This window comes from Puma concolor, chromosome B1 (genome assembly GCF_028749965.1).
Source record: "Puma concolor isolate L17-30 chromosome B1, mPumCon1.1.hap2, whole genome shotgun sequence".
NCBI classification, from domain to species: domain Eukaryota; kingdom Metazoa; phylum Chordata; class Mammalia; order Carnivora; family Felidae; genus Puma; species Puma concolor.
Window position 1 is genome coordinate 167,547,554 of NC_141670.1, and position 26,001 is coordinate 167,573,554.

Here is a 26,001-nt window from a genome sequence, read left to right on the forward strand (position 1 = left end):
ATTAGACTTAAAAAAAAACTAATTTAGTCCTTATAACAACTCTATAAGTATACTATAATAACCTCAATGATGACATTGAGAACAGAGACTAGATGAGAAGTTATGTAGGTTGATATGTCTGGGGTTATAAAGCCAGTAAGTAGCAGAGCTGGGACTCAAACCCAAGCAGTTTAATTCCAGTCCGTGGTTGTAACTACTGGGCCATATCTTTTCATTTCCACTGAGTACAGAACTGATTTATTTTAGTTGTCTCATTCATTTTTCAAGCAAATCTGGCATTATTCTTCTGCCTATAGTTTTACAACTATTTGGTTTAGAATAAAGAATAATGGATTTAGGGTTGAGTTTTAGGTCCAGGTATATTACTAATCTATGGTAACTTCAACCTAACTTGTTCAATCCCCAATTCTCAAATATGTAAAAGGGAGGCGTGTTTGAGCCATATTAAAGATAAACTAATATACTTTTTTTTTTTTCCTGTTATGGGGGCCCTGAGCACCATGCTGCTGATACATTTTGGAAGAATATTGTAAGGAATATTTAATACATTACCTGAACTTTATTCATCTCCAGTTTGTTCTTCTCATTGGCACTCTGGTCTTGTTTGCTAGCTCCCTTTTTCTGAGGGCCTTTTCCAAAGAAGATGTAATTTACAAAGGCATATTCCAGGAGAGCCAGGAACACAAACACAAAGCAACCCATCAGGTAAATATCAATCGCTTTGACATAAGGGATCTTCGGTAAAGTCTCCCTGAGGTGAGTGCTGATGGTTGTCATTGTCAGCACGGTGGTGATGCCTATGAAACAGAAAGACACATCTTAGCTGAATGCACTTGTTAAGCTGCCCTTGAAAGACTAAGACAGATGCTATTTCCTTCTTGGTGTCCCAGAATGATGGCAGCAATGTGATAAACCACTAGGCAAAAGGAGCAGATATTTGGAAGGACAAAGCTTCAGACTCCCCATACAGGCCATGAACAAATCGTAAAACAGGATGCACCATTAATGGAGGGTTGGAAGCCATTTAAAAAAAAAATAATACACATAGAAGAAAGAAGAATAAATGGGCCTGCATATCAAAATCCCATTGATGTGCTCACTGTCTCCTGTCAAATGTTCCTCATTCTGTTACACACCGGGTAACCCGGACTTCTTCCGGGTCTCAGCATCTTGCTCATTTTCCTACTAAATCTGTCCTTGTGACACTAACGCCCACAACAGCCACTACCAAACTGAAAGTTGGTAACCATCGTGAGGAGACCTACTTCATTCCATAAGTCTATAATATATACAAGGTCAGTATTACACGTTAAAATAATAATGCATCATTCATAGTGAAACAACACTAAAAGAAGATATATGTAAGAAAGTTCACGATTTGCATCAAACATTTGATTTATGTATTTTTTAAATAAAACCTTGTTGCTTTGATTTTTCAAATATTACCTCTAGTTCTTGATTCCAGAGCCTAGAATGAATTAGTTCCCTGGAGTCAAGAAAAGATTTCCTGAAAAATTCAACTTGGATTTGTTAAAGAAGGTTAAGACTGTAAACTCTTAAAAGGAAAATTCTGTTTTGTCTATTTTGTTAAGCACAACCTTTCTTAACCATATAATCTTTGCATGACTGTAATAAATATTTGGTGTTGATGATGGCAATGATGAAATGTAATTGGGAAAAACAAAACTGAAGAGGAAGTTGGAATCTTACGAAGATAATTTGTGCTATAATACTAATATTACACATTTATATAGCATATTACAGTTTTATTTTATTTTTTAAGTTTATTTATTTATTTTTGAGAGAGAGAGAGACTGGGTTAGGGACAGAGAGAGAGAGAGAGAGAGAGAGAGAAAGAATCCTAGGCAGGCTCCGTGCTGACAGCCCCAACATGGGGCTTGATCTCATGAATAGTGAAATCATGACCTGAGCCCAAATCAAGAGTCCCATGCTTAACTGCCTGAGCCACCCAGGTGCCCCAATATTACAGTTTAAACACAGTTATGAATTATCTTATATGACTGCCATAACAGCTTGCTGAGTATGGTAAGGCAGGTATATGATTTCTATTTTATAGATGCATAAACAGAAATTCTGAGACTAGTTATTTTCCATAGATCACCCAGCTAGGGGCAAAAAAGCAAGGAAGTGTTAAACAAAAGGCACTTAAACTGAAAACAGAAAGATGAGAAGATAAAACTTGAAACTTGATGGCAGTCCTTAAAAATAAAGACAGGAAATGTTAAAATGGGTGTTAAAAACAAAGGACATCCGGCAAAGAGAATAGAAGGTAGAAACTGAAAAGGGGGAACAATAGTTTAGCACTCATTTGCCCATGAGATTATTCTGGATAAATTCCCTGATTTGACTATTCAACTTTAAGAGAACAGATAAAACAAGAAGTCGGAGTTAGCATATAAAAAGTTAAAATGGTTCAGATCAGTGATGAATTCCAAAGTACTGCACTGATCTGAAATGCCATCATGAATGGTCTCACTTATTTCTTTGAATAAAATTTTAAAGTTCACCCAATATAATTCTAGCTAATATCCTCAGCAGAAATAAACAGTTCATTCATTTACAAATCCACTAATTACTTTTTGGTTTCTACTCTTTGATTTAAATTTTTAAGCAAGAAGCGTTAGTAAACAAATGCCTTTTTTACTTAAGTTTTAAAATGTCACAGATTTTACATTTCAAAGAGAAGATTAAGTCAGCATTTTATGTGCTAACATCTTTAATCAAAATACCACATTAGCTTTGGGGATAGATGTGTAAGGAGAACCACAATTTACGACCTTGATAGTTGTATTCCCTGCTGTTGACATCATCCACTGTTTTTTCCTTAACCATAGTATACACATACTCATGTTCACATTCAAATAATATATGCAGATTCATACCTATGATGTGATCAACTATTCGTTGCCTTTCCTAAGTTTTGGAATGTTCAAAGGTTGATAAGGGGCTAACAGCATTTGACTGTGAGCCATTAGAAATTAGTCATTAGAAATAAGTTATAGAGATGACAATTACTTTGAGTGTGAAGGGGATACTGAACATCTAACCCAGTTCAGCAATCTCAAAAGAAGTGATGTGTATGTCAGCTTAGCTGGAAATGATGCTGTTATGTATTTGGTGTGTGTGTGAGTGTGTGTGTGTGTGTGTGCGTGCGTGTGCACGCACACATGTGCACGCATGTTTGAGAATAAGCCCCAGAAAATGATAACTGAGAGGGGTCTAGGATCAAATAATGAGGCACACCTATACATGCTCAGATTCATCAAACGGACCTTATATATTCTAACTTTCCAAGGAATCCTTTAAAGTCTCAAATATAGCCTTTCAGTTTGCTGCAATTACTCAACCATGGCAAGATTAATTTTGAATTTTGTTCCTCCAGGAAGGAAACCATTTTTATTCTGTGCTGATCACAGGTCATTAATATAGCTGATGAATGTCTGTGCCCTATTCAAGTGCGATGAGCTCCATTTAAGGAAAACTCAGATCGATACGACTTAACTTTAATGTTCGAAAAATAGTATTTTTTAACAATTGACATATCTTGTTAACAGTCACAAGGTTTAGCTTTCTCCAAATCCATTTGAGAATAATGCATTGTATGAGAAAGAATGAAATCATGCCATTCACAGCAACGTAAATGGAACCAGAAGGTATTATGCTGAGTGAAATAAATCAGTCAGAGAAGGACAGGTATCATATGTTTCCACTCATATGTGGATCTTGAGAAACTTAACAGAAGACCATGGGGGAGGGGAAAGGGAAAAATAATTACAAAGGGAGGGAGGCAAACCATAAAAGACTCTTAAATACAGAGAACAAACTGAGGGTGGATGAGGGGTGGGGGAGAAGGGAATATGGGAGGGCACTTGCTAGGATGAGCACTGGGGATTGTATGTAAGCCAATCTGACAATAAATTATATTACAAAAAAAAAGAATACAACATACAAAAAAAAAAAAAGAGAGAGAATAATGCATTGTAAATGTTCTTCATTGTAAAAAGCAGAGACCAAAGAGGAAATCATCACAAAGTTAGTAAAAAATAGTGTAATGAAAATTTAAAAATAGGCTCTAAGAAGCACTAATATAGCTAGTATTAATTATATTTCAAGATTTTTTTGGTAAAATGCTAAGAAGATATTGCACTGTAAAACATTCATCCTGAAAATGCTTACCCTTTGATATTTTACTATAAGGACTCTTATGGTAATCTCATTCTTTGACTTGCTCTGAGAGAAAGCCATTGCTCATAATTCCTAACAATGGTTGGTTGGTTGAAGCTAAATCCTACCAGCTCTTTTCAGTGCTGGGAATGCCTTACCTAGTGCAACTCTGGCTGCAGATGCATCATAGTTGATCCAAAAAGACACCCAGGACAGAATTGTAATCAATGTGGAAGGCATGTAGGTTTGCAAAATGAAGTAGCCAATATTTCTCTTTAGACGAAAACTTAGTGACAGTCGTGGATATGCCCCTGAATTAAAAAAGGAAAACAGAAACAAAAAAATCAGATCTCCATTTGGTAGGAATCGTCTTCTTTCTTTCACAGTGCCTCGAGTTCATTTGGAGGGAAATAACCTCACCAGTTGTGAACTCCACTTTCTTGGAGACCATCTTGTAGTCGACAATTGAAAACTGAGGAAGCTCAATTTTATTAACTCCAGTTACTGCTCCCTCTCCTCCATTCCAGTAAAACTCAATGTCATCAGTGGTATAGCCATCTGAAACCAAGAAATACAGCATGGTTAAATAGAGTTAGGTTGGTCTAGAAATTCATTTTGAAGAGTCTTGGAACTGGAGAGAAAATTCCCAGCAAGTGGTGGTAAGACAACAATGCTTTAAATAGGATGGCATATAGGTCTCATGATGAGCACTATTCTTGCATTGAGAAGACGGATGCATCTGCTTTAGTGGACATAAACTCTGTGCTCATTCAGTGATGTCTGATATCACTGCTCCTTATTTATTTTCTTTGCGTCTGCTAATGGGAATTCTTTGGTTAGATAAGGGGATAGCTGATTCTAGTACCTGAACATAGATTTTTACTATGCATCCTTTAACAATAATACATAATAATAATTGAGCACATATTTGTTAAAAAGGATATGGAAAAGGTAAAATGGTGGAGTATAATGAAAAACCAAATTTGTACATACTGATTATATGATCAAGACATTTAAAAAGAAATACACATTTATTTTAGAAAATAGGTAAACTTCTATTCATATATACATATATATTTATAATTCATTTATTTTGGGGAAAGCCCAAGTGGGGCAGGGGCAGAGAGAGAGAGACAGAAGATCTGAAGGGGGCTCTGTGCTGACAGGCTGACATCAGTGAGCCCTATGTGGGGCTTGAACCCATGAACCGTGAGATCATGACCTGAGCTGAAGTCGGATGCTCAACTGACTGAGCCACCCAGGTCCCCCTCATATATTTTTATTATCTAATATACAGGTGAAAAATTAAGGACTATATGAATTTTTAAATTAAAATTTTAAATTGAAGTGTAATCACATATAACATTATATTAGTTTCAGGTATACAGCATAGTGATCAATAATTCTATACATTATGCTTGCTCCCTGTGATAAGTGTAAAGAACTTTATGAATTTTTGTTTAACGTTTATTTATTTTTGAGAGACAGAGAGAGAAAGAGAGACAGACCATGAGTGGGGGAGGGGCAGAGAGAGAGGGAGACACAGAATCAAAAGCAGGCTCCAGGCTCCAGGCTCTGAGCTGTCAACACAGAGTCCAATGTGGGCTTAAACCCACAGACAGCGAGATCATGAGCTGAGCTGAAGTCAGATGCTTAACCAACGGAGCCACCCAGGTTCCCCCTATGAATTCTTGATAATACATTTATAGCTTAATATTTATGAGGGTGAGCTTTTGTTAATTTAAGAGTAATGTATAGAAGATTGTAGATTGCATTATTAGGGTCTACCCTGAAGTCTATTGTCTTCTCTTTTCTACTTCTGTTTCCCCTTATCAGTGGTCTAGCTGGGTTATGGTCGCATAAGAAATTAACTTCTATAAAAACAATGTATGGGTATATTTAAAAATCTAAAAATCAGTTCGGGCATATAGAAGGCTATAGTTGTTGTCTCTTTCTACCTGGTAGACATAAAGAAGATATTTCTGAGTTCATTTTCTCTTTATATTCATCTCAGATAAAAAAAAAACCATCAAATCCTTTATTTCCATTAGAATTACTAAGGCTTGTGTTTCGAAGATAGCCATATAATATAGTAGATATGACGCTGACCTACTTTTGATTAAAACCACTAATATTTTCCAAGAGATGAAAAAAAAGAATATATTTAAAATTTAGAAGAGTGCCAAGTCTTCAGTGAGGCTCACTGAAAACATACCAGTGCAAGGATGTAGGAAATTTTAATCTATTCTTTTTTTTTTTTTTTTTTTGAGGGGAAATAAACCTGTCTCAATTTTATTGCTTTACACATTTCTAACTTATCTTCACAAAGAGCTCTTTTTTGAATTCTTATTCTTAAACTCATTGAACCCACAACCTTTTTATATTTGTTACTTTTGTCCCTCTATAGACGTTATTATTTACTGTGTGATAGGTTTCAATTTAGCTTATTTTATTTCTCTTTAAACCATTTCCTTCTAGGTCTAAGAACTTGCCTTTTCTTCAAAGGGTAATCTTCCATATTCAGTAACCCATTTTACAATGACTCAAGTGTAGCCATAGAAACAGAAGATATTTATTTTAGCTATGATCCCTGGTGTCCAAGAAGCTGTGAGACCCTCTTTACCTATTGGATTTAGAGTGATCTACATCTTCTTGGCTTATTGACTTACTGGCCTATTGGGGATTTATGATGTGTCCATGTAGGTTCAGCAGTTGTAACAAACGTACTACTCCGATGGGGGATGTTGATAACGGAGGAGTCCATGTATGTGGAAGCCTGTGGCATATTGGAAATCTCTGTATCTTCCTCTCAGTTTTGCTATGAACATAAAACTGCTCTAAAAAAGTAAAATTCTTTAAAAAATAACTTCTAGGGGCACCTGGGTGGCTCAGTTGGTTGAGCGTCCAACCTGACTTCAGCTCAGGTCATGAACTCGTAGTCAGTGAGTGCCAGCTCTGTATTGAGCTCTGTGCTGACAGATCGCAACCTGGAGCCTGCTTCGGATTTTGTGTCTCCCTCTCTCTCTGCCCCTCCTCCACTCACACTCTGTCTCTTTCTCTCAAAAACAAATAAACATTAAAAAAAGTTAAAAATAAAAAAATAACTTCTAAAAAAACTCCACAGAAACATATTCATGCATATACATATATAGATAAATGAATGAATGAATGAATGAATGAATGAATGAATAAATAAATAAATAAATAAATAAATAAAATTTGATGGTAATTTCAGAGGATCATGGATCCCCGTGGAGCCTATTTATGGTTCTAGAATGAGAAAATGGCTAGTGGCACTATGATAGCTTAAATTCAACCCTGATGTTCTCCCCTCCATTTTCAGTTCAGCTATGAACTATTTCAAAGCCCAGCATGAAGTACCATCCGGGGAATGTGAGGTCTCAGCTCTGTCTGGATCTAGGGGACAATTGTGTCACGGGTTTTTTTCCCCCACTCTGGGGACTAGTGGCCTGGAGTTCTTGAATGGGGATTGGGACAGTGAGATTGATGAAGAAAGCTGAATGCAGGGGCTCTTTGGACCCGCTAAATAAAAGGCACGAACACTTGGGTAACTGGGGGAATTGTTTTGAGCGGTGGGAGAGTTGAAAAGGTAGGCTGCCTCAGAGACAGAGACTACCTCCTGATCTACCAGCAAGAGAATGACATTTTCCCAGGAGCTCATTGTACTTTTCACCGAAAACATTGTTTCCATTTTCAGTGCTCTGGCAGCTGGGTCCAAACCACAAGGTATATGTAAGAAAAAACAACAATGCTTCTAAGAGAATCCAATAGTCCCAGAGAAGAAAAGCAAGCAGAACATCCAGAGTATATGGCCCCTTGTGAAAATAACTGGTGGAGGAGGAAGACAATAGTTTGAACTCTTCAATTCCCATCCTTATTAAAAATATAGGAAAACCTAAAAAAAAAAAAAAAATATATATATATATATATATATATATATATATATATATATAGGAACACAAGTATATTTGATTAGAGCACAGAAATCTTCCTTCTACTAAAACCCATAGATTTTAATAAAAGATGTTTTAAATAAATTGAGGAGATGGTCACTGGTGAGGCCAGATTAACATTTTAAAAGACAGCTTGAAAGAAATATCTCAAAAGAAAACAAAATTACAGAGATTTGGAAAGTATGAAGAAAACATAATGGTTTTGAATGACTCATCTAAAAGATCTAATATATAAATAAATAGTAGGCAGTCGTGAAAGAAGATGAAGCATAATAAATAAAAAGAAAACACAAGTTCTCTTGAGCTTAATAAATATTTTGCAAATTGAAAGGCTCATTATATTAGGTAATTGTGATAGCATTCCTGAACTCCAAGAGTAAAAGGATAATCTTAGGATTTCCCAGACAGAAAGTACAAGGTATTTTCAAAGGAAAACATATTGGACTTCTTGTATGGAAAGGAAAAGCTTATGGAATAATATCCACAGAATACCTAGAGTATAGGCAAAAAGGACAGCAAATCTGAGACCCAAGGGTCCCATTCCCTGCCAAAATATTGCTTCTTTCCAGAGATGATATACAAAGCTACAAAGATTAGAGAACATATCACCCAGGGACCTATTTGAGGAAACTATTCTACAGAGAAGTCTAATCAAATAAATGAATCAGGACGGATAATTAACACATAAAAAGGGAAATCACCTTGGAAACAGGGGGCTTGTAAAGAATCATAAGACTAGGTTGTTCAAATCTATGCAAACAAATTAGAAAATCTGAATGAAATGGATAATTTTTTCATAAGAAAAGCATTTGTCCAAATCAGGAGAGATAGGATATCAAACAGCTTGATTTCATTTCCTATAAACAAACACCCACGGGACTCAAATATTTAAGAACTTATAAGTCTATTACTAGTTAAACAGTTCCAAAGTAAAGGCTAAGATTGAACACTTCCAAATTATTTTCATTAAGTAAGTAGAACATATTAGTGAACAAAATCCAGCAGTACACTAAATAATAAGGAGTAACTAGTGGAGTTTATTCAGAGTGTGAATTGTTCAATATTAGAAAAATCTAGTAATATAATCTAATATATTAATAGATTTAAAGAGAAGGAAAGCATATGATTATTTACAGAGGTGCCAAAGGGGCATTTGACAAAATGTAATAGCCATTTAGTCTTTTGACAAAACAATACCCAATAAATATGAATAGATACTTCCTTACATAGCAAGATATAGCTGAGTCTCAAAGCCAGCATCATATTTATTGTGGAAACACTAAAACATTCCTGCAGAGTTAACCGGGTAAACGTGTTCACTACCATTGGTCTTATTTAACAGTGGTCTGGAAATACTAACCAATGAATTAGGCAAGGGAAAGAAAATTGAAGTATAAAGTTGTAAAGCTGCTGGTTAAGCTAATTTACAAATCATGCAATTGTATACTCAGTGAACCCTAAGCGGTGAACTTAATAACAATTAGAAATAATAGGATTAGACATGATAATGGGGTACAAAATTACTGTATAGAAATGGGTAGTTTCAGATGTAAAGACAACAATTTATAATGTGTAATGGAAGAATATTTAAAAATAGATACAAAAATATATAGCGATAAACTGAAAAATATGCAAGACATATGCAGCATTGAGAACATTCTTGAAGGGCACAAAAGAAGCCTTAAATAAACAAAAAGGCATCTCATGTTTTTGAGTAGAAAGACTCAACATCGTAGGTTCATTTGTAATTTAACATGAATACTACACGAATAGGTTTTTGTTTTGGAAACTGAACAAAATAATTCCAAAATGAAAATAAACAAATCAGAAGTTCCGAGAAAACTCCAAAAAAATAAGAGAGATAAAGGATACCTATTTTTATCAGGTAGTAAAATGTACTAAAAATCTTCAATAATGACAAGTGTTATTTTAATGCTGGTATAGACAGAGAGCTTAATGGGCCGCACTTAAAAATTCGGAACTAGAGCCAAAAAGAACAGAGGAATGTAGTATTTAATAGAATTGGCACCTGGAAAAATTGGGAAGAAGACCGTTTCATAAATTATGTAGAAAAAATTGGGGAGCTACTGGAAAAAATTTGTTTGGACCTATATGTCATTCCGTGTATTATTATAAACGTCAAATTAATTGTAGTTTTATCTAGAAAATAAAACTATGTATGTACTAGAAGAAAACAAGGGAGAGTTCTTTTATAATTCTGGCATCAAGGAGACTTTTGTTGTTGTTGTTTATTTATTTATTTTGAGGGAATGAGAAAGTACAATGGGAGGGTGTGCCTGGGTGGCTCAATCAGTTAGCCTCTGACTTTGGCTCAGGTCATGATCTCACAGTTTGTGAGTTCAAGCCCCACATCGGGATCTGTGCTGACAGCTCAGAGCCTGGAGCCTGCTTCAGATTCTGTGTCTCCCTCTCTCTGCTCCTCCCCTGCTCATGCTCTGTCTCTCTCTTTCTCAAAAATAAATAAACATTAAAAAAATTAGAAAAAAAAAAAAAGAAGAAGAAAGTACAAATGGGGAAGGGGCAGAGAGGAGATACAGAACTCCAAGCAGGCTCTGCACTGTCAGCACAGAGCCTGATGCGTGACTCAAACTCATGAACTGTGAGATCATGACCTGAGCTGAGATCAGGGGTTGCACACTTAACTAACTGAGCTACGCCGGCGCCCCCTTGAGGAGCCTTTCTAACTGTAATACAACAAGCAGAAGTCATTTAAAAAAAATGACAGATTTGTGCATATTAAAAAAAAAAAAAAGGTGTGGCATAACCCCATAAACAACATCAAAAACAAATAATAAACAAAAAATAATTATAGTGCATATTGCAGATAATAACTACGTTTCTTAATATATAGACTTTTCTACAAACAACAATAAAAGAAAATGGCCAAAAACCTAATAACAAAATGGAAAAACGATATTCAAAAGCAGTTCATTAAAAAGGGAAAAATACCCAATTCAATCATAATAAAGGAGATACAAATTAAAATTAAGACTATATCAAAATACCTTTTTTTTTTTTTTTAACCTGACAATCTGGTAAGAATCCACAAATTGATAACACAGTATGTTGCTGAGCATGTGGAGAAGCAGACACTGTTATGTGGTGCTGGTGTGAGTGTAGTTTGATGTAATCCATACAGGATGAAGTTTGGCTTTATCTAGCAAAAATACAAATGTATATATCCTTTGACTCAGAAATTCCTATTCTAGAAATTGGTCCCATAGATTGAACTGAATAATTGTGAAGAGGGTATGCATAGGATTATTCATTGCAGCACTTTTTCTAATAACAAAATATTTGAAACAATATAAATGTCTCTCGATAGAGGAGTGGTTGACTAAATTATGGTACATTAATGCACTATTGTAAAGATGTAAAAAAGAATGAGGAAATTCTTACATATAATATGAAAAACTCTCCAAAACTACTTTTTTTTTTTTTTAACGTTTATGTATTTTTGAGACAGAGAGAGACAGAGCAGGAACAGGGGAGGGGCAGAGAGAGAGGGAGACACAGAATCTGAAGCAGGCTCCAGGCTCTGAGCTGTCAGCACAGAGCCAGACGCAGGGCTCGAACTCACGGACCGTGAGATCATGACCTGAGCCGAAGTCCAACGCTTAACCGACCGAGCCACCCAGGAGCCCCTCTCCAAAACTACTTTTAATGAAAAGAAACCCCCACAAAGTTCAGCTATAACATTGTAATATGTGTGAGAAAAATATGGGAAAAGCAACAACATAATTGTCTATACTTTTATATGTATAAAAGAACCTTGGGGGGGGTGGTCAGATAACAAATTGGTAATTATTTCCTTTGGGGGGACTAAGTAGATGGGCGATAGGGATGGGAGGGAAAATTGCACTATATTTATCTTAATATTTTTTGATTTTTGAATCCTGTGTATCTGTTAAAACATGAAAACACTGAATTAAAAAAAAAGATGTCCTAGAATCCTGTATATTTTCTACATGTGAGCAATATGGTTTCAAATACACATGACCAGTGTGACCTGGAAAAGATACAGAATGGGGTTGAATTTCAAAATCTATCCAGCAGAGATATAGTGGAGTGCAAATTTCCCCAAATTCCTTTGCTCTTAAGCTCATCAGAGGTAGACTGAGGGCCCTGTAGCTAAGATTCCGGTAGAGAGGAGCCCTGCCTTGTAACGCTGTACTTTTTAAAGGACTGGCTGGACATTTGTATATGACTACGTGACTGTGTGACAATGGCGGGTCCCAGTGGTGGAGGTGGATGGGTCATAAAGGCATAGCCTTAGGAACTTGGCAGCTGGGACCAGCCCTTGCTTGTCAAGTTCACTTAGATCTGCTGAGTCGGCTGTCCGCCAGGAAGGAGGAAATGAGCTTCCAGGATCATCCAGACCTGTATCTCTTCAGAGCCATAAAAGTGCCTTCCATCAACACAAAATCAGACCAGTTTAAAAATTCACAATGCCCCTGAGAAGAAAACAAACCAATTGGCTTGGGAAAAAAACAAAGTGCTGATGCTAGGCCTGGGGAAAATTTCTCCCATGCACCTTTTTTATGTGATGATAAATACCTCAGCCACATCCATTCAGGAAGACGGTGTGAAAGGTCAACTTTTTCAAAATGATAGATGGAATCAAAATAAATACAATTTAGTTTAAAAATCCTTTAAAGAAGCCAAGACAATATACTTCAAATTTAAAGCTGCCTTCTTGTCACACTTGAACGGAGTGTGGGGTTTAGACTAGCATGTCTCATACCCTTTGCTCACCTTTATATGGGGTTGGAGTGGTTTTCATCCAGGCAGGCTCTTGTTTGTCTCGTCACATTTCACAAAGAGATACTGTCCTATTCTAAGCTAGATTACACATGATTTTGCTTTTAGCTGGCAACATGGAGTATTTAAACTGTAAGTATTTGTTTGGGAGGAAGTTCTAAAACCTAGTATCTAGAGACTCTCTGTGGAGAGACATAGTATTTATAGACCAAAGCCTGAGTACAAACCCTTGACCTTGTCCCAGTTTGGGGATGGTTTCACCTACAGCTTTTGACCTCATTAAGCCTCTATCATTACTTTGTGGCCCTGGGTGGCCTGTTTCTAGTAGGCAGTAAAAACAGGGATGATCAAGCACAGCTTCTACGTTAGCTTCTATGTGCTGCTTATCAGGGGCACCTGCTTGCTCACTTCCTCTTCCCGAGTGCTCTAATACAAGGTCTTTGCTGACCCTTCTCCCCTGCCATGGGCAACTCTGGATTCACCCTCTCATCTTCCTGGATACCCATCAGGACCTCTGCTGAAGCACAAATACCAACTACCTCTAAATTGGCAAAGACAGATCAATGGAAATTATATTTAACATTCTAATACACATATTTTGAGTGCCTACTATGTATCAAACACTATGCTGGGAACTAAGGATATACAGTGGGTCACACATGACACTGCTTTTCAGGATCTAATGGTCTAATAACAGGCTGAGCAAATTGGCCAGAGTGGTGGAGCATCTATTATTACTTCCAGAGAGAATAATATGTACAGTGAATAAACATATAGAGGGGATAACATAAGATTAGGAAGATGTCGGCGGGAGACTGTGATTTACTTCATAGAAGTTACTCAATAAGCAATCCAATTTTATCAGGAAAACTGAAATTTAAGGGGCAAAGCTAAATACATACAAACATTATAAAATCTTCAAAGATTCCAGTATGCGAAGGTAAGAGTGGGCTGACAAGGGGACAGTGGTTGGTAGCCATGACTGAGTGTAGGAAGAAGTGTAGGCAGATACCTAAGGCACTTGTCACAGCTCTTCTGCCCCCAAGTGACTTTTATCAACTCAACTATGCGCTTGCCTTGAACAAAGCACAAAACAATGTTGAATTTTACTTGGCTTCTTTGTCTTCCACCGGGCTCTGAGCCCTTGAGGTCAGGAACTAGTTTTCCTTCCTTTTTGTACCTCAGTAGCATATGTATCAAGCTCCTAGCATACAATCAGTATCCACTAAAAGTTTGTAGAATATTGAATTTTTGCTCCTTGTCATTAGGACTCCTGGTTCTGTGTTACCAACCTTAACCTGACAACCAGGCACGAACCTGTGTACGTGTCTCTACTCATTTATTGTGTAGATATTTATTGAGAGCTATGTGCCAGGTGGTGGAAAAGTACTGGAGGTATAATGGTAAATAAAGTTGACATGGCTCTTGTCCTCTGGGAGCTTGTAAATGTCATCTAAAATGCTACATCTTTCACCACAGAATTCCTTCTATGTCAGGTATTATGTGTATTGGCTTTCTTTAGCATGTGTTCTAATCTCCTTCAGGAAAGACAACATTTCCCAGATTTCCTTGCAACCAAGGGTGTGGATATGATTTAGGCTCCCCTGGATTAGATGGAGTTAAGTGATGTCAGAGATGGTATTTGAGGTACTCATTTTTTTTTTTTTATACAGCTCATAGAGTATAGATGGCTGTGGAACCAGAAATTCTGGTTTTAGCTCGAATCAACATGGTGGTAGAAGCTACCTGATGACCAGCTTCCTGATTGTGGTGGTGCTATCAGTTCCCTTGAAGGGCCAGTCTGCACTGTAGCTCTGGGAGTCATGTCCAGTGGCTCAGCCTAGAGCCCACTCGTTCAATCCTTTAATTTTGTAAGCACCACTTTCCTCTATTAAATCTCTCTCTGCTTAAGCTAGCCAAATGGGCTTCTGTTATCTGCAATAGAAACTGGATTGATACATTCTCTTTCTCTTCTAGGGAAGAATTATTTGCTCCAGGTTTGGGATTACCAGCGCTTTTCGTTAGAACCTCCCTTGTGGGGGTGCCTGGGTGGCTTAGTCAGTTGGGCATCCGACTCTTGATCTCAGCTCGGGTGTTGATCTTGGGGTCCATGAGTTCAGGCCCTGTGTTGGGCTCCACTCTGGGCGTGAAGCTTACTTGAAAAAAAATAATAAAAACAAACCTCTGTTATGGCTCGTGCCAGCCTTTCATTTGGTGTTTCTGTGCCTCATGTCCCGCTTTCTACACACTGTACTGCTGAGGCTGGGTTCCCTGTCTCTTTGGCTTTGTGTTAAATGCTGCCCCTCAGAAGAACTGGCTGAAGCTTAGAAGATAGAAGGGGAGGGAATGTTCTGGATTCTGGCTCTAGCAGTGTAGTTGTGTTGCAGTTGCTGGTGATTGCTGCTGGAGCAGTAGGGTGATGCCAGATCTTTGAAGCTGAGCAAGAGGCAGCATCTCTTTGGGCAACTCTACACTTCGAACACCATCTCTGACAGGATTTCAGCAGATTCAGACTCATGGGCTCCATCCAGCATGGGAGTATTAACCATTTCTGTCTTTTGCTCCTTCAGCATCCCATCCTCCTTCTCCCTTTCGCTTTTCCAGCCCTTCCGGTTTCTATAACCAATTCTCTCTATTGAACTACCTTTTTGAACAAACTTGAGCAGTTTCTGCTTTCCTGATGGAATCCTGTCAGTTACATAGTACATCGTATCATGTAAATATTTCATCTGTTTATGTAGCTTTGTGTTTATCTCTGCCATTTGTGTCCTTTGTCCCTCTCTATATACCTTATGAAAGCAAGACCTTCTTTGATTCATTTTTTAAAAATTCCTGATGCTTAGAACAGATTCTGTCTACAGTCAGCATCCAATACATATTTTTTAATAAATGGATTAGTGAATATTGTTTGCAGCTTAGAGTTCTAAATTTATTGTCTCAGCCAGGTAGCTTGATATAGGTAATTGTATGGTAGTATTCTTGAGCTGGATTTACTCCTTGATTAAGATGATTCTGGTCATCAGGGACTTGCAGGTGGGTCTGGGCATCAAGGACGTGGAAAACCCTGCTTGTTAATTTTAGACATACTGAGTAATGAGGTGATAAGTTAAAACCTCAAGCCAGTTTTTGAATAATAGGATCTTATGGGAGAAATGGTAGCAATAATTAGAATTGTTGAGACCGGAGACAGTCTGCAGCTTGGGGTTGAGAGAGGAGAAGGCAGTGGATGAGTCAAAACAACACCTCTCATTGTCTCCTACTTCTGAAGTCTCCCACTCCTGAAGTAGAACACTTCAATGCCATGCACAGAAAAAGGGCTGGAATATGGCCATCAACCAATACAGATTTTAAGAGTATTCAACTGCTCATATGCTCAGTGGTCTGGGTCTTTATTTCCAAGCTCACTTATGCTTTGTTTAACTAAAACCCATTAAACTTAGCGTTCAAGGCACTGAGATAATTACACATGATTTGGGGGAAAAAGAAAATGCTCACTCCATTTCAGGTAGAAGTTTGAGTTCTCCTGAGAGCAATAATGGCAGCTGGATCCAAAGGAAAGAATAGAGGCCTAGAAATACACTATTATTCAAAGGTTACACAAGAACATTTTGCCACAGAGAGCGAACATCAATTTACTCACACCTCAACAACCTATTTACCAAAGGCTTTCCTTTATGAACCAGTGACTTCACACCGTGCCTCAAAGCCTGAACACTTGGATACCAAGGATATTGTTTCCTAGCAACAATAACTACACAGAAGCTCTCAAAATTTCCTCTCTGTCCCTGGGGACTTCTTGGTGCAGAAAGTACAGATAAAATTAAGTTGATGTCAATGGATAAAGATGCATGGAGCTAGTACAAATGTAGAAGTATCTGGATGTTAGTGTTTCTCTTTATTATTTGAAACACTCTGTTTCGGATCCATTTTCTAATCTGAAAGTAAAAATCACTCCCCACTGTGCTTAATAGACCCGAGAGGATGGTCTAAAATTGTATTTAAATTGTGTCTTAGATCCTGTAGATATTTAAGCTTCTAACCCATGAGTGGGCAGAAGTAAATGTATTTCCCTTTGTGGAGCAGCCATAGCCTCATCTCAAGTTTCACAGTGTGGAGCTTGATTGGCTTAGGTCACTTGCTAAAATATCACCCCCTTTGCTGTAGTGACTGGCTCAGGATTAGGCAATAATCTAGGTTTAAAACAATCAGCTCATTGTAATCCCTCGGTCAGATTATTTCTTGGAAATAAGCAGGTGATCCAAGTTCACTCCTAGAGAAACCTGGGACTTTTGTTCAAAAGTTGGAGGAGAGATTTCCCTCTCTCTTTTAGCTGTCAGCAAACAAAATGTGTTTAGTGGAAAGTGGCTGGTCCAGTTACAAGAGCCAATATGTTCCCTTCCTATTTTCATCAGTTCCTACTTGCCTTTGTTTGAAGGGTCCTAAATCACATTCATGATCAGCATTTCAACTGTTGTTAGAAAATGATCTATTGAAATACACTTAGTAGTCCATCACTACCCGGTTCTTCCTTCTCCTTCCACATGAGGGCAGAAATATTGGGAGTTTATCAGTATCTCTGTTCTTATAACTGTGTAGATACTTCATGTTACAAGATTATCGGGTATTTGTAATGGTGCATCTCAGCAGCAGATAAGGAAGCCAACGGGGTGTAATCCTTCCAGTGGCTCCAAATGTGTTACAACATTTATTCTAAGAGCTACTTTGGATTCCTTTCTCACTCACATCTGTATCTCTGTGATATCCCAAGAAGCAGTAAACAAACTATGGAAGGCATATTTTTAAAGTATTGTCACAGTATTAAAAAACCTTAAGTACAAATCCATGCGGTGATCCACTTAGTGTTTGACTCCTATCTGATAAGGTACTGTTTGAGTGGTCATCCAGTCCCTAGGGATGGCTGTCATTTTTTTTTTCTCAGTCAACTCAACTGTTAATTAGGTTTATAAGTAAACATTAGAAAATATGTCCTTATAATAAGTAAAAATTCATCTTCTTAGAGAGTATTCATTATCTAATCCTTGTCTACCTGTTGTGTTAGTAGGAAGACCAACCCAGAACCTTTTCTACGTGACAGCACCTCCCATTTTTTGAGTACCCCTCTCAGGATCCCTTTCAGTCTTTCATTCTCCCAGCTCTGATCTTTCCCAGGATATCCTGTCTATGAAACTTTTCTCTGCTCAGTAGTATCCAGTTTGCTGGTATGCCCCTTGAAGCGTGGAATCCCAAACTGAGAGGTGGCTATAACACCCTTGTCTCTTCCACCTCTCTGAGTTATCTGGCTCCTTTCCCTGACTCCCAAGGTTAATTCTGTCCTGGTCATTGAGCCACTCCTGACGGATTTAGGAATTAAGCAGTGGCAGATCTGGAATTATATCATGTCCTTCAGGTTTGGAATCTTACAGCCCAGGCATGTTTTCTAGTTTCTACCCACTCCAGTCAAGCCTTGGCATCTCCTATGTTTGCCCAATATGTAAATTCCCAGAATGACTTTTCAAGAGTCTTGCTCCTTCATATCTGATTGCTTAATACTGTCTAGTCTATTAATCCTTGTATGCACTAGATTATCTCCATGTAAAGATTTTTAGACCCCAGGCACTTCTGCTTTTAGAGACACCTTCTCACATTATATTAACTACATTAAAATGCATTAACATCCCATGTTAAACATAATTTACATGTCACTATAAAAGCACTGGATTTTAGCTGACTTGTTAATGCTATATTTGTTTTAAGATTATAGTTCTCTTTATGTATCTTCGAGCCAATAATTTAAGACCCTTGAGAAACTCGTAGCGTATAAGACATTTTGCCTATAGTGCTTGATGGCAAGATGGCTTGGCTGGATCCCAGATACCAATAGGGCTTTAGTGTATTGCCTAACATCTCCCAAGGTTTCTTTATTTGGAATACATCCAGTTCCTCTTAAATCTCCCACTGACGGGAATCCTGCTATGATCATCAGATCTCCTGACCCTAATCGTTGGCCCATCCTGAATTCTAAATTAGCTAGCCACCCGTAATTTCCCAGGATGAAGTTGCCTGCCAGGTTGGACTGCTTGCAATCGCTCTACCCTTGGGCTGTCCAGGTGCTGTCTCGGAGACCGAAAGTCTGTCTGACTCTGTTCTGCCCTTCTCTATCATTTTTCTGGCCCCATGCTGATGAGATTCTTACATGCTTTATGCCATGCCCGTCTAACTCATGATACTCTCAGTGTGGGTGGCTAACAAAGAACACGACTTTTAAATATATACACATATATATGTATATTTTATATATCTATATATTATGTATTTATATATTTAATACTTCTTAACATATATATATAATATATGTATATATATTATATGTATATATTATATGTATATATGTAAATATATATGCATTTAAGTAGTGTGGAGCTCAATGCAGGGCCTTGAACTCACGACCCCGAGACCAAGACTTGAGCTGAGATCAAGAGTCAGGTGCTTAACTTACTGAGCCACCAGGTGCCTCAGAGCAAGACTTTTAAGTTCTAGTTGCTAGTCTTACTGGTTTTCTATTACAGGAGCACAAGTTCAAATTAGCATTTTGACAGTCACATTTTTCCCCTCTTCAGGCTCAAATATAGGATTTATATTGTCCCCTTAAATGTTATCTAATTCAATGTGACTTGCCTTTCTAGCCTGTTGAGGGTTTTTTTTTTTTAATCCTTACTTGCTCACCCTCTTAGTTTCATGTTATCTTCAAATTTGATAAACATGCCTTTTATCATTATTCCCTTGATTGAGACAAATGTGGAATGGCATAGACAAAAATAGAGCCCTGTAACATTCCCTTGGCAATATCCCTCTAGGTTGCTATCAAAAGTCTTTGATCAGCACTTTACGGGGTGGCACCATCATTTATCCACTTAATATTTGCCTAACTGTTTTAGCTTTGAGCCTTTATCTCTGTATTTATCACATTTTCCTGATTTGCTGATTTTGCAATCCTATCAAATCAGAAAGTGAGGTCTGTTTTGACTTGTGTTTAGAGAAATCAAGCTGCCTCCATAGTTTACAGATCCCCCTTTTATGGGATCCAGGGCTGGAATCTCACTCGGACTGAATCAGTCTTATCAGCTTCAGTGTCATACTATTTTCCTTTCTTGCCCTCTGGAACAATGGAATGGGGTATTCCATTCTATTCCCACCAATAACCATTTGGTGTACTAATGTAAGTCTATAGGCTCATGATAATAACGTTCCCTTCACAATACATAGTTTCTTGTAATAAGTGCTAAATAATTTATGTAGGTGCATATGTTTTAGGGGAAATTATTGGTCACAGATAAGAACTATTGCCAAAATCAGTAATGGGGTAAAAGATAATCACATCTGGAAATCCTAAAATCTTATTATGAAATGTTTGTCTTACATGTTTGTTACCAATAAAATTTTGTCAAAACAAATAGCCACCAGCTATATTTCATTTGCCTTAATAGTCAAAGGGAGAATATTTTATGCCTCAGGAAAAAATTCTTATCCATCTCCTTCCGATTTACATTAACAATCACAAAGTAGATTTTCCTGGGGTAATTATGGTCAATGTTTTTATAGTCTTAAAACGCTCTTACACTGTGTATATATTTAATGAACAGCCCAACTTTGTGCACACTCTCTTAAAAAATGATTTGGGCAAAAGATGAAAATAAATTGTGATTATTAATTCTTGTTTCTAAGTTCTGCCAAGATCTAGGTGCACCTTGTCTTAAAGACGAATTTCACAGCATTGCAACCAAATAAAACTTGTACTCTTTGTAAAGTTCTGTGAGAACTCTCTGTTCCAAAATTGAGACAGTTTGCTTAATACTGCTGTCACAGAACGGAGAGGGCCTTGCTTGTTCAACTCACCTCATATGAGGTCTTAGAGTTATTGTGATTAGATGTCACCACCTCTGCCAGCAATTTCTGCTCTGGATAAAAAAGAAGATTAAAACCTCTTGGCTTTGAAACAGTTGTTTGGTTGTGGTCCTAATGCTCATGGAATGACCACATTCACTTGAACATGTGAAAAAAGACCCTTAAGCAGAGACTCTAATAGGTTGATATCAGAATGTCATTTAAAATTGTTTTGAAATCCTATTTAAGATTGTTTAAGAATGCCTAATCTAGGGGCGCCTGGGTGGCTCAGTGGGTTAAGCATCCAACTCTTGCTTTCAGCTCAGGTCCTGATCTCATAGCTGTGGGATCAAGCCCCACGTTGGGCTCTGTGCCCAGTGCAGATCCTGCTTGGGATTCTCTCTGTTCCTCTCTCTTTTCCCCTCCTCCCTGCCCCCCTCTCAAAAGAAAAACAAAAAAAGAAAGAAAAGGAAAGAAAAGAAAAGAAAGAATGCCTGATCTATTTGGCATCCTTAATAGTGTACATTATTGTTTTATTTAAAAGAAAAAAATGGAAATCATGCCTAGAGAAAGAAGTCACCTCTGATTTTGATAAGCACCCAATATGATACATGTAGCTCTATTTCTGAAGTGTAAACTATCTTTGAAGATCAGAGCGGAAACAAGTAAAGTAGAAACCAGGGCAATTACCCAGCTAATCTAACTGCAGTATTACCTTAACCTTACCTCTCTGCCAATGTTATTGCTGGCGCTGGCCTAAAACCCTAGATTAATAGTTAGGATGATAACCCCAGTTACGTAGTTTAATTTTTATGACCACTTTATATCCAAAATGTGGAAAATTATTCAGAATATCTTTATGGCACTTTTATTTTGAAGATTCATATGCATCCTAGTTTTATTGCGTGTGAACCCACCCTTGAATGGTTGCTGAAAAATTCTTTCCTTTTTTTATGGAGTGTCACTTTTCACTGAGAAATTCTGACCATACGAAATGGTGATTTGTCAATAAAACACATTTTGGGAGAATCCATTAAATATTAAATTTATACAACTAAAAAACTTGTGGTAAATTTATAAAACCTAAACAACTTATAGTAAAATATTTACAGCATGCTATTAAGAGAAGAAAAACATCATAAAAACGTACACACATGTGTATATATAATCAAGAATAAGTATAGAAATAGTTAATATTGGTTATTTACAGATGTTAGGATTATGGGTGATTTTTTTTAATTCCAAAAATTTTATGTGGTAAACATTTAATACTTTTAAAAATAAAACCCCAATATATTGTTTTTGTGTTCTGAAATTACCCAAATATATTATTTTGGGACAGTGAACTTCAAATCTGTGACTATTATTTAAGTAACCTGTAGAGGGCACTCAAGACCTTCCAAATTCACAGGCAGAGCAGGGATAGTCTGAAAATTTTATTTTTCTAGTTGCAGGAGTTTTAGGTATTTTCCTGATGGTTTCAGCTTTGGATCACTGATTCTTACGAGGTTTTATTTTAAAATTCATTTATGTTAACACCAGAAAAATTGTGATTAATATATCTTGTCACAAATTCAGATTTTCAGCTAGAAATATCTGTTTACATTTAAATACATGCAACTCTAATTGATTGCTATAGTAACTATAATAAATTACCTGTTTTGCTATATTTAATGCTTAAGTTATAATCTTTTTAGTACTGTTTTGAAAAGGATAGTCTATACTATTTTAGCTATGCATATGAGTTAACAAATATCTATGTGCAGCAAATGATATGGACTCATTTTTCATATCTCTCAATTATTATGCTTTTGTAGCTGGTAGCAATAAAGCACAGTAAATTAAAAATTACCATTCCAGCAGGTCAGAGTTTATTGTCAATTTATACTAATTATTTGCCTTGTTCCTGATTTCCTTTACGTATGTTTTTAGTCTCATATCTTTTTCTCATTCACACTCTGATGATATTTATTGAGACTCACTCAATTTGATTTCTAAATTAATTTCCAAATTTCTAAATTTCCCCATTTGTGGACGTGAAGTATGTAATCTGTGCCCTGGGTTTTCACAGATGTATTGCACACAGCCTATCATAGTCATATAGTGGCAAGCTCTCGTATCCAAGTCAAGTAAATTGTTTCCAACAAGATAGATTTCTCCTGCAATTCTCAGCCATCTTCCAATACCTCATATTTTTTTGGCTTCCCTCCAGGATCAGGTGGGCAACCAGGAGGCCGTGTATTTTTGTGGCTCGCAAACTATTATGCGTTTCTTGTGTAATTTCTTGGCTTTGGAAATCCATGTAACCAGAATATCGTAGAGCTGACAGTTCACAGTTGCTTGTATCTATAGTTTATCTGCACTCATTTCCAAGTGCTGGATTGGTGTCACGGAGGTTATTGTGGTAGGCATGTTGGGCACATTAATATCTGTGTTTTAAAAATTGCATTGTGTCTGGGCATGACAGAAAAAAACCCAATCTGATTATGACTGGTTTTGCTGGAATGGAATTGATTTTTTGCTCCGTGTAGTTTGGCAGTTACAGTGATGAAACATGTGGCTTGCTGCCATTTTATTTATGTTGAGGGCTCTATTTCTGATGCCCACGAAATAGAAGGACAGGCAAACGTAAATTTATCTTTGAAGCTGCTTGGTGTGGAGGTTTGGGAACAGTAGTTAGGGAAGGGCGTTGCTCTGTGGTTATTGCCTGATCTCAGGCTGGGAAGAAAAGCGGTGATTACCATTTTCACTTTTCAGAGGGGGAAAATGAAAGTACAGACTTCCATGACCTGATTGGGAAAGCTGAATGCTTCCAAGTTTCTAACTGTGGAAACGGGGCCAGTAATCTGTGCTACCTGACTCATAGGGAGGATAAAAAAGGTCATTTTGCAAAGTTACAGCTACAGAGTGCTTCTTAGAAGCATTCTATCATCAGAATACTTGGAGACATTACACAGGCATCTCCAAGATCAGTCTATAGCAGCAGTTCTCAAGTGAGAGTCCTTTACCCTGCCCAGGGGACATTTGGCAACATCTGGAGACATTTTTCGTTGTCACAATTCGGGATGGATGCTACCAGTTTCTAGTGAGTAGAGGCCCTGCTGAATGCCCTGTTATGATCAGGATAGTCTTCCACCAGAATTATCCATCTCAACATGTCAATAGTGCCAATGTTGAAAAACCCTGGCTATAGAATGCTGTGGTTGGTAAAAGTGTTCATGTTAAAAGTATTTGTATTGGTGATATGATAAATGGTTCCTAATGATACCTAGGTCTGATTTTAAGCAGACAGAACTTGTAGGAAGGGAAGATACAGAATTATTATGTAATCAAATCCCAAACAGAATTTCTTCACTTAAAATCCAAGAACCTCATCCCCACTGCTGGTCTAGACAATAAAATTGTGATCATACACCACTGGAGAGGGATAGAAGGGGAAGGGGCTCTTGGGGAACCTGAGCAATAAACATGACAAATTCTTGGTTCTTCAGTTTGAAAGATCCTGAAAGTCAGCTGGATGTCTACACATGCAAACTCTTTGAAGAATTCTCTTCATCCTGAACTCCCCCAGTGCATGCAATAATTTAAGGCTTCAAGGAAGGGGTGAGGGGGAAGAACAGTAGAGAGGAAAGAGTCAGATGGGAATTGGGGAAGCCCTGTGCTTGCCTCTGCCTCTTCAAGCTGGATTCTGGGGGACTCTAGAGAGCCTCTTCAATGTCCAGGATACGAGCTGAGCCTGTGCCTTATGCTGAAGATGATTGTAGAGGCTTTTTATTTTACCATTTGGGAGAACAGGAAGTATACACAGCCAGAGACAGCTGTGTCTGAGTTTCCTGTGGATTCACAACAGTGAGGGAGGAGTCCAGAAGGTTTCTGGTTGCAGACACACACTGGGAGAGAACTCATGGTCCTCTAAGAGCTCTCAGGCTTGCTTCATTGAAAGGATGCAGCATGCACAGCGATCAAAAACCCAGTTCCGTCTTGGGCATATTACTAGTGCTAGAGAGTGGCAGCTGAGTGAACACCCACAGAATGTCTAATCACCATGGGAGCAAGATCTGATTTCACCTGTGCTGGGCCCCAGACAGGACAAGTTCTCTCTGAGGTCACTTGAGGCCAGTCAGACTCCCAGGACCCAACAGACTGAGCAGGAAAGGTGAGTATCCCTTCCCTGCCCCAAGGGTGCTGTGTCTATAAGCACCTCCAGAGTTTAGAATCAACCCTAGAGGAAGAAGTGTCACAATTGAAGTATGACTTGACTAAAGTGTATCCCGTCTGCTGTCCTGATGCCATTTACCCCTGTGTCCTCTGAGCTTACTGTCAGTACCAGGCATAAGAGCAGGAAGAAAAGGGCAGTCCTGGTGCTCCTGCATTTACACCTAAAGTGTCCGAGCAATGGCTGTATTTAAAAGCGTATGTGGAAGTTACTAGACTGATCCATACATATAAAATTAAATTGTAGAAAATAAAGAATGTATTTTGACATATTTTAGTTTGTAGACTGAAATTCTTACCCATTTTGCTATATCTATGGGAAAAAGTTAAAGAGATTATAGTCTAGTGTCTCATACCCAATTTCCATAGAATAGCCAAAGGCCATATTATAATTTCATCAAGAAGATACACAGTTAGATTCCCATGAAACAACATGGCTGGGACTTTAAGAGTAGATTGAATTACTTTCTCTCCCTGAAGAATCTCTATGTTGATCTTTCAGTTATATAGATGGGTGCTCAATTTCCAGAAGTTCGTGTTACTAAAATATGGATTTTAATTTTTTAAATGTTTTATTTATTTTGAGGAAAAGAGAGGGAGTGGGTGTGTGGAGGGGCAGAGAGAGAGGGAGACAGAAAATCCCAAGCAGGCTCCATACTATCATCAGAGGTCAATGCGAGGTTTGATCTCATGAATCTCAAGATCATGACTTGAGCCAAAATCAAGAGTTGGATGCTTAACTGACTGAACCACCCAGACACCCCTAAAATGTGGAATTTCAAATAAAATTCTGCTAAAAGAGTCTTGTTGCATAGTCTTTTTGTGGTATATTTTCAGACTTTTTCAGAATAATTTGGTTTGGTCCACATACTGCCGACCAAAAGACCCTGGAAGTGAAGATAATACTGGCCATTTTTCTAGAATGTTTTTGGAACAACCACTTCTCATCATTAATTTTCATTTC

General features: G+C 37.6%; 1 protein-coding gene across 1 annotated transcript in view; it reads right to left on the minus strand.

The window, feature by feature from the left end:
- GABRB1 (gamma-aminobutyric acid type A receptor subunit beta1) overlaps window positions 1–26,001 on the minus strand; it is a 384,633-nt gene that overhangs the window by 23,622 nt on the left and 335,010 nt on the right. The window contains exons 6-8 of the mRNA XM_086705134.1: window positions 4,606–4,743; window positions 4,344–4,496; window positions 553–797 (exon numbers count right to left, since the gene is read on the minus strand). Of these exons, the coding sequence (XP_086561260.1) occupies window positions 553–797; window positions 4,344–4,496; window positions 4,606–4,743 (536 nt within the window). The remainder of the gene's footprint in view (window positions 1–552; window positions 798–4,343; window positions 4,497–4,605; window positions 4,744–26,001) is intronic.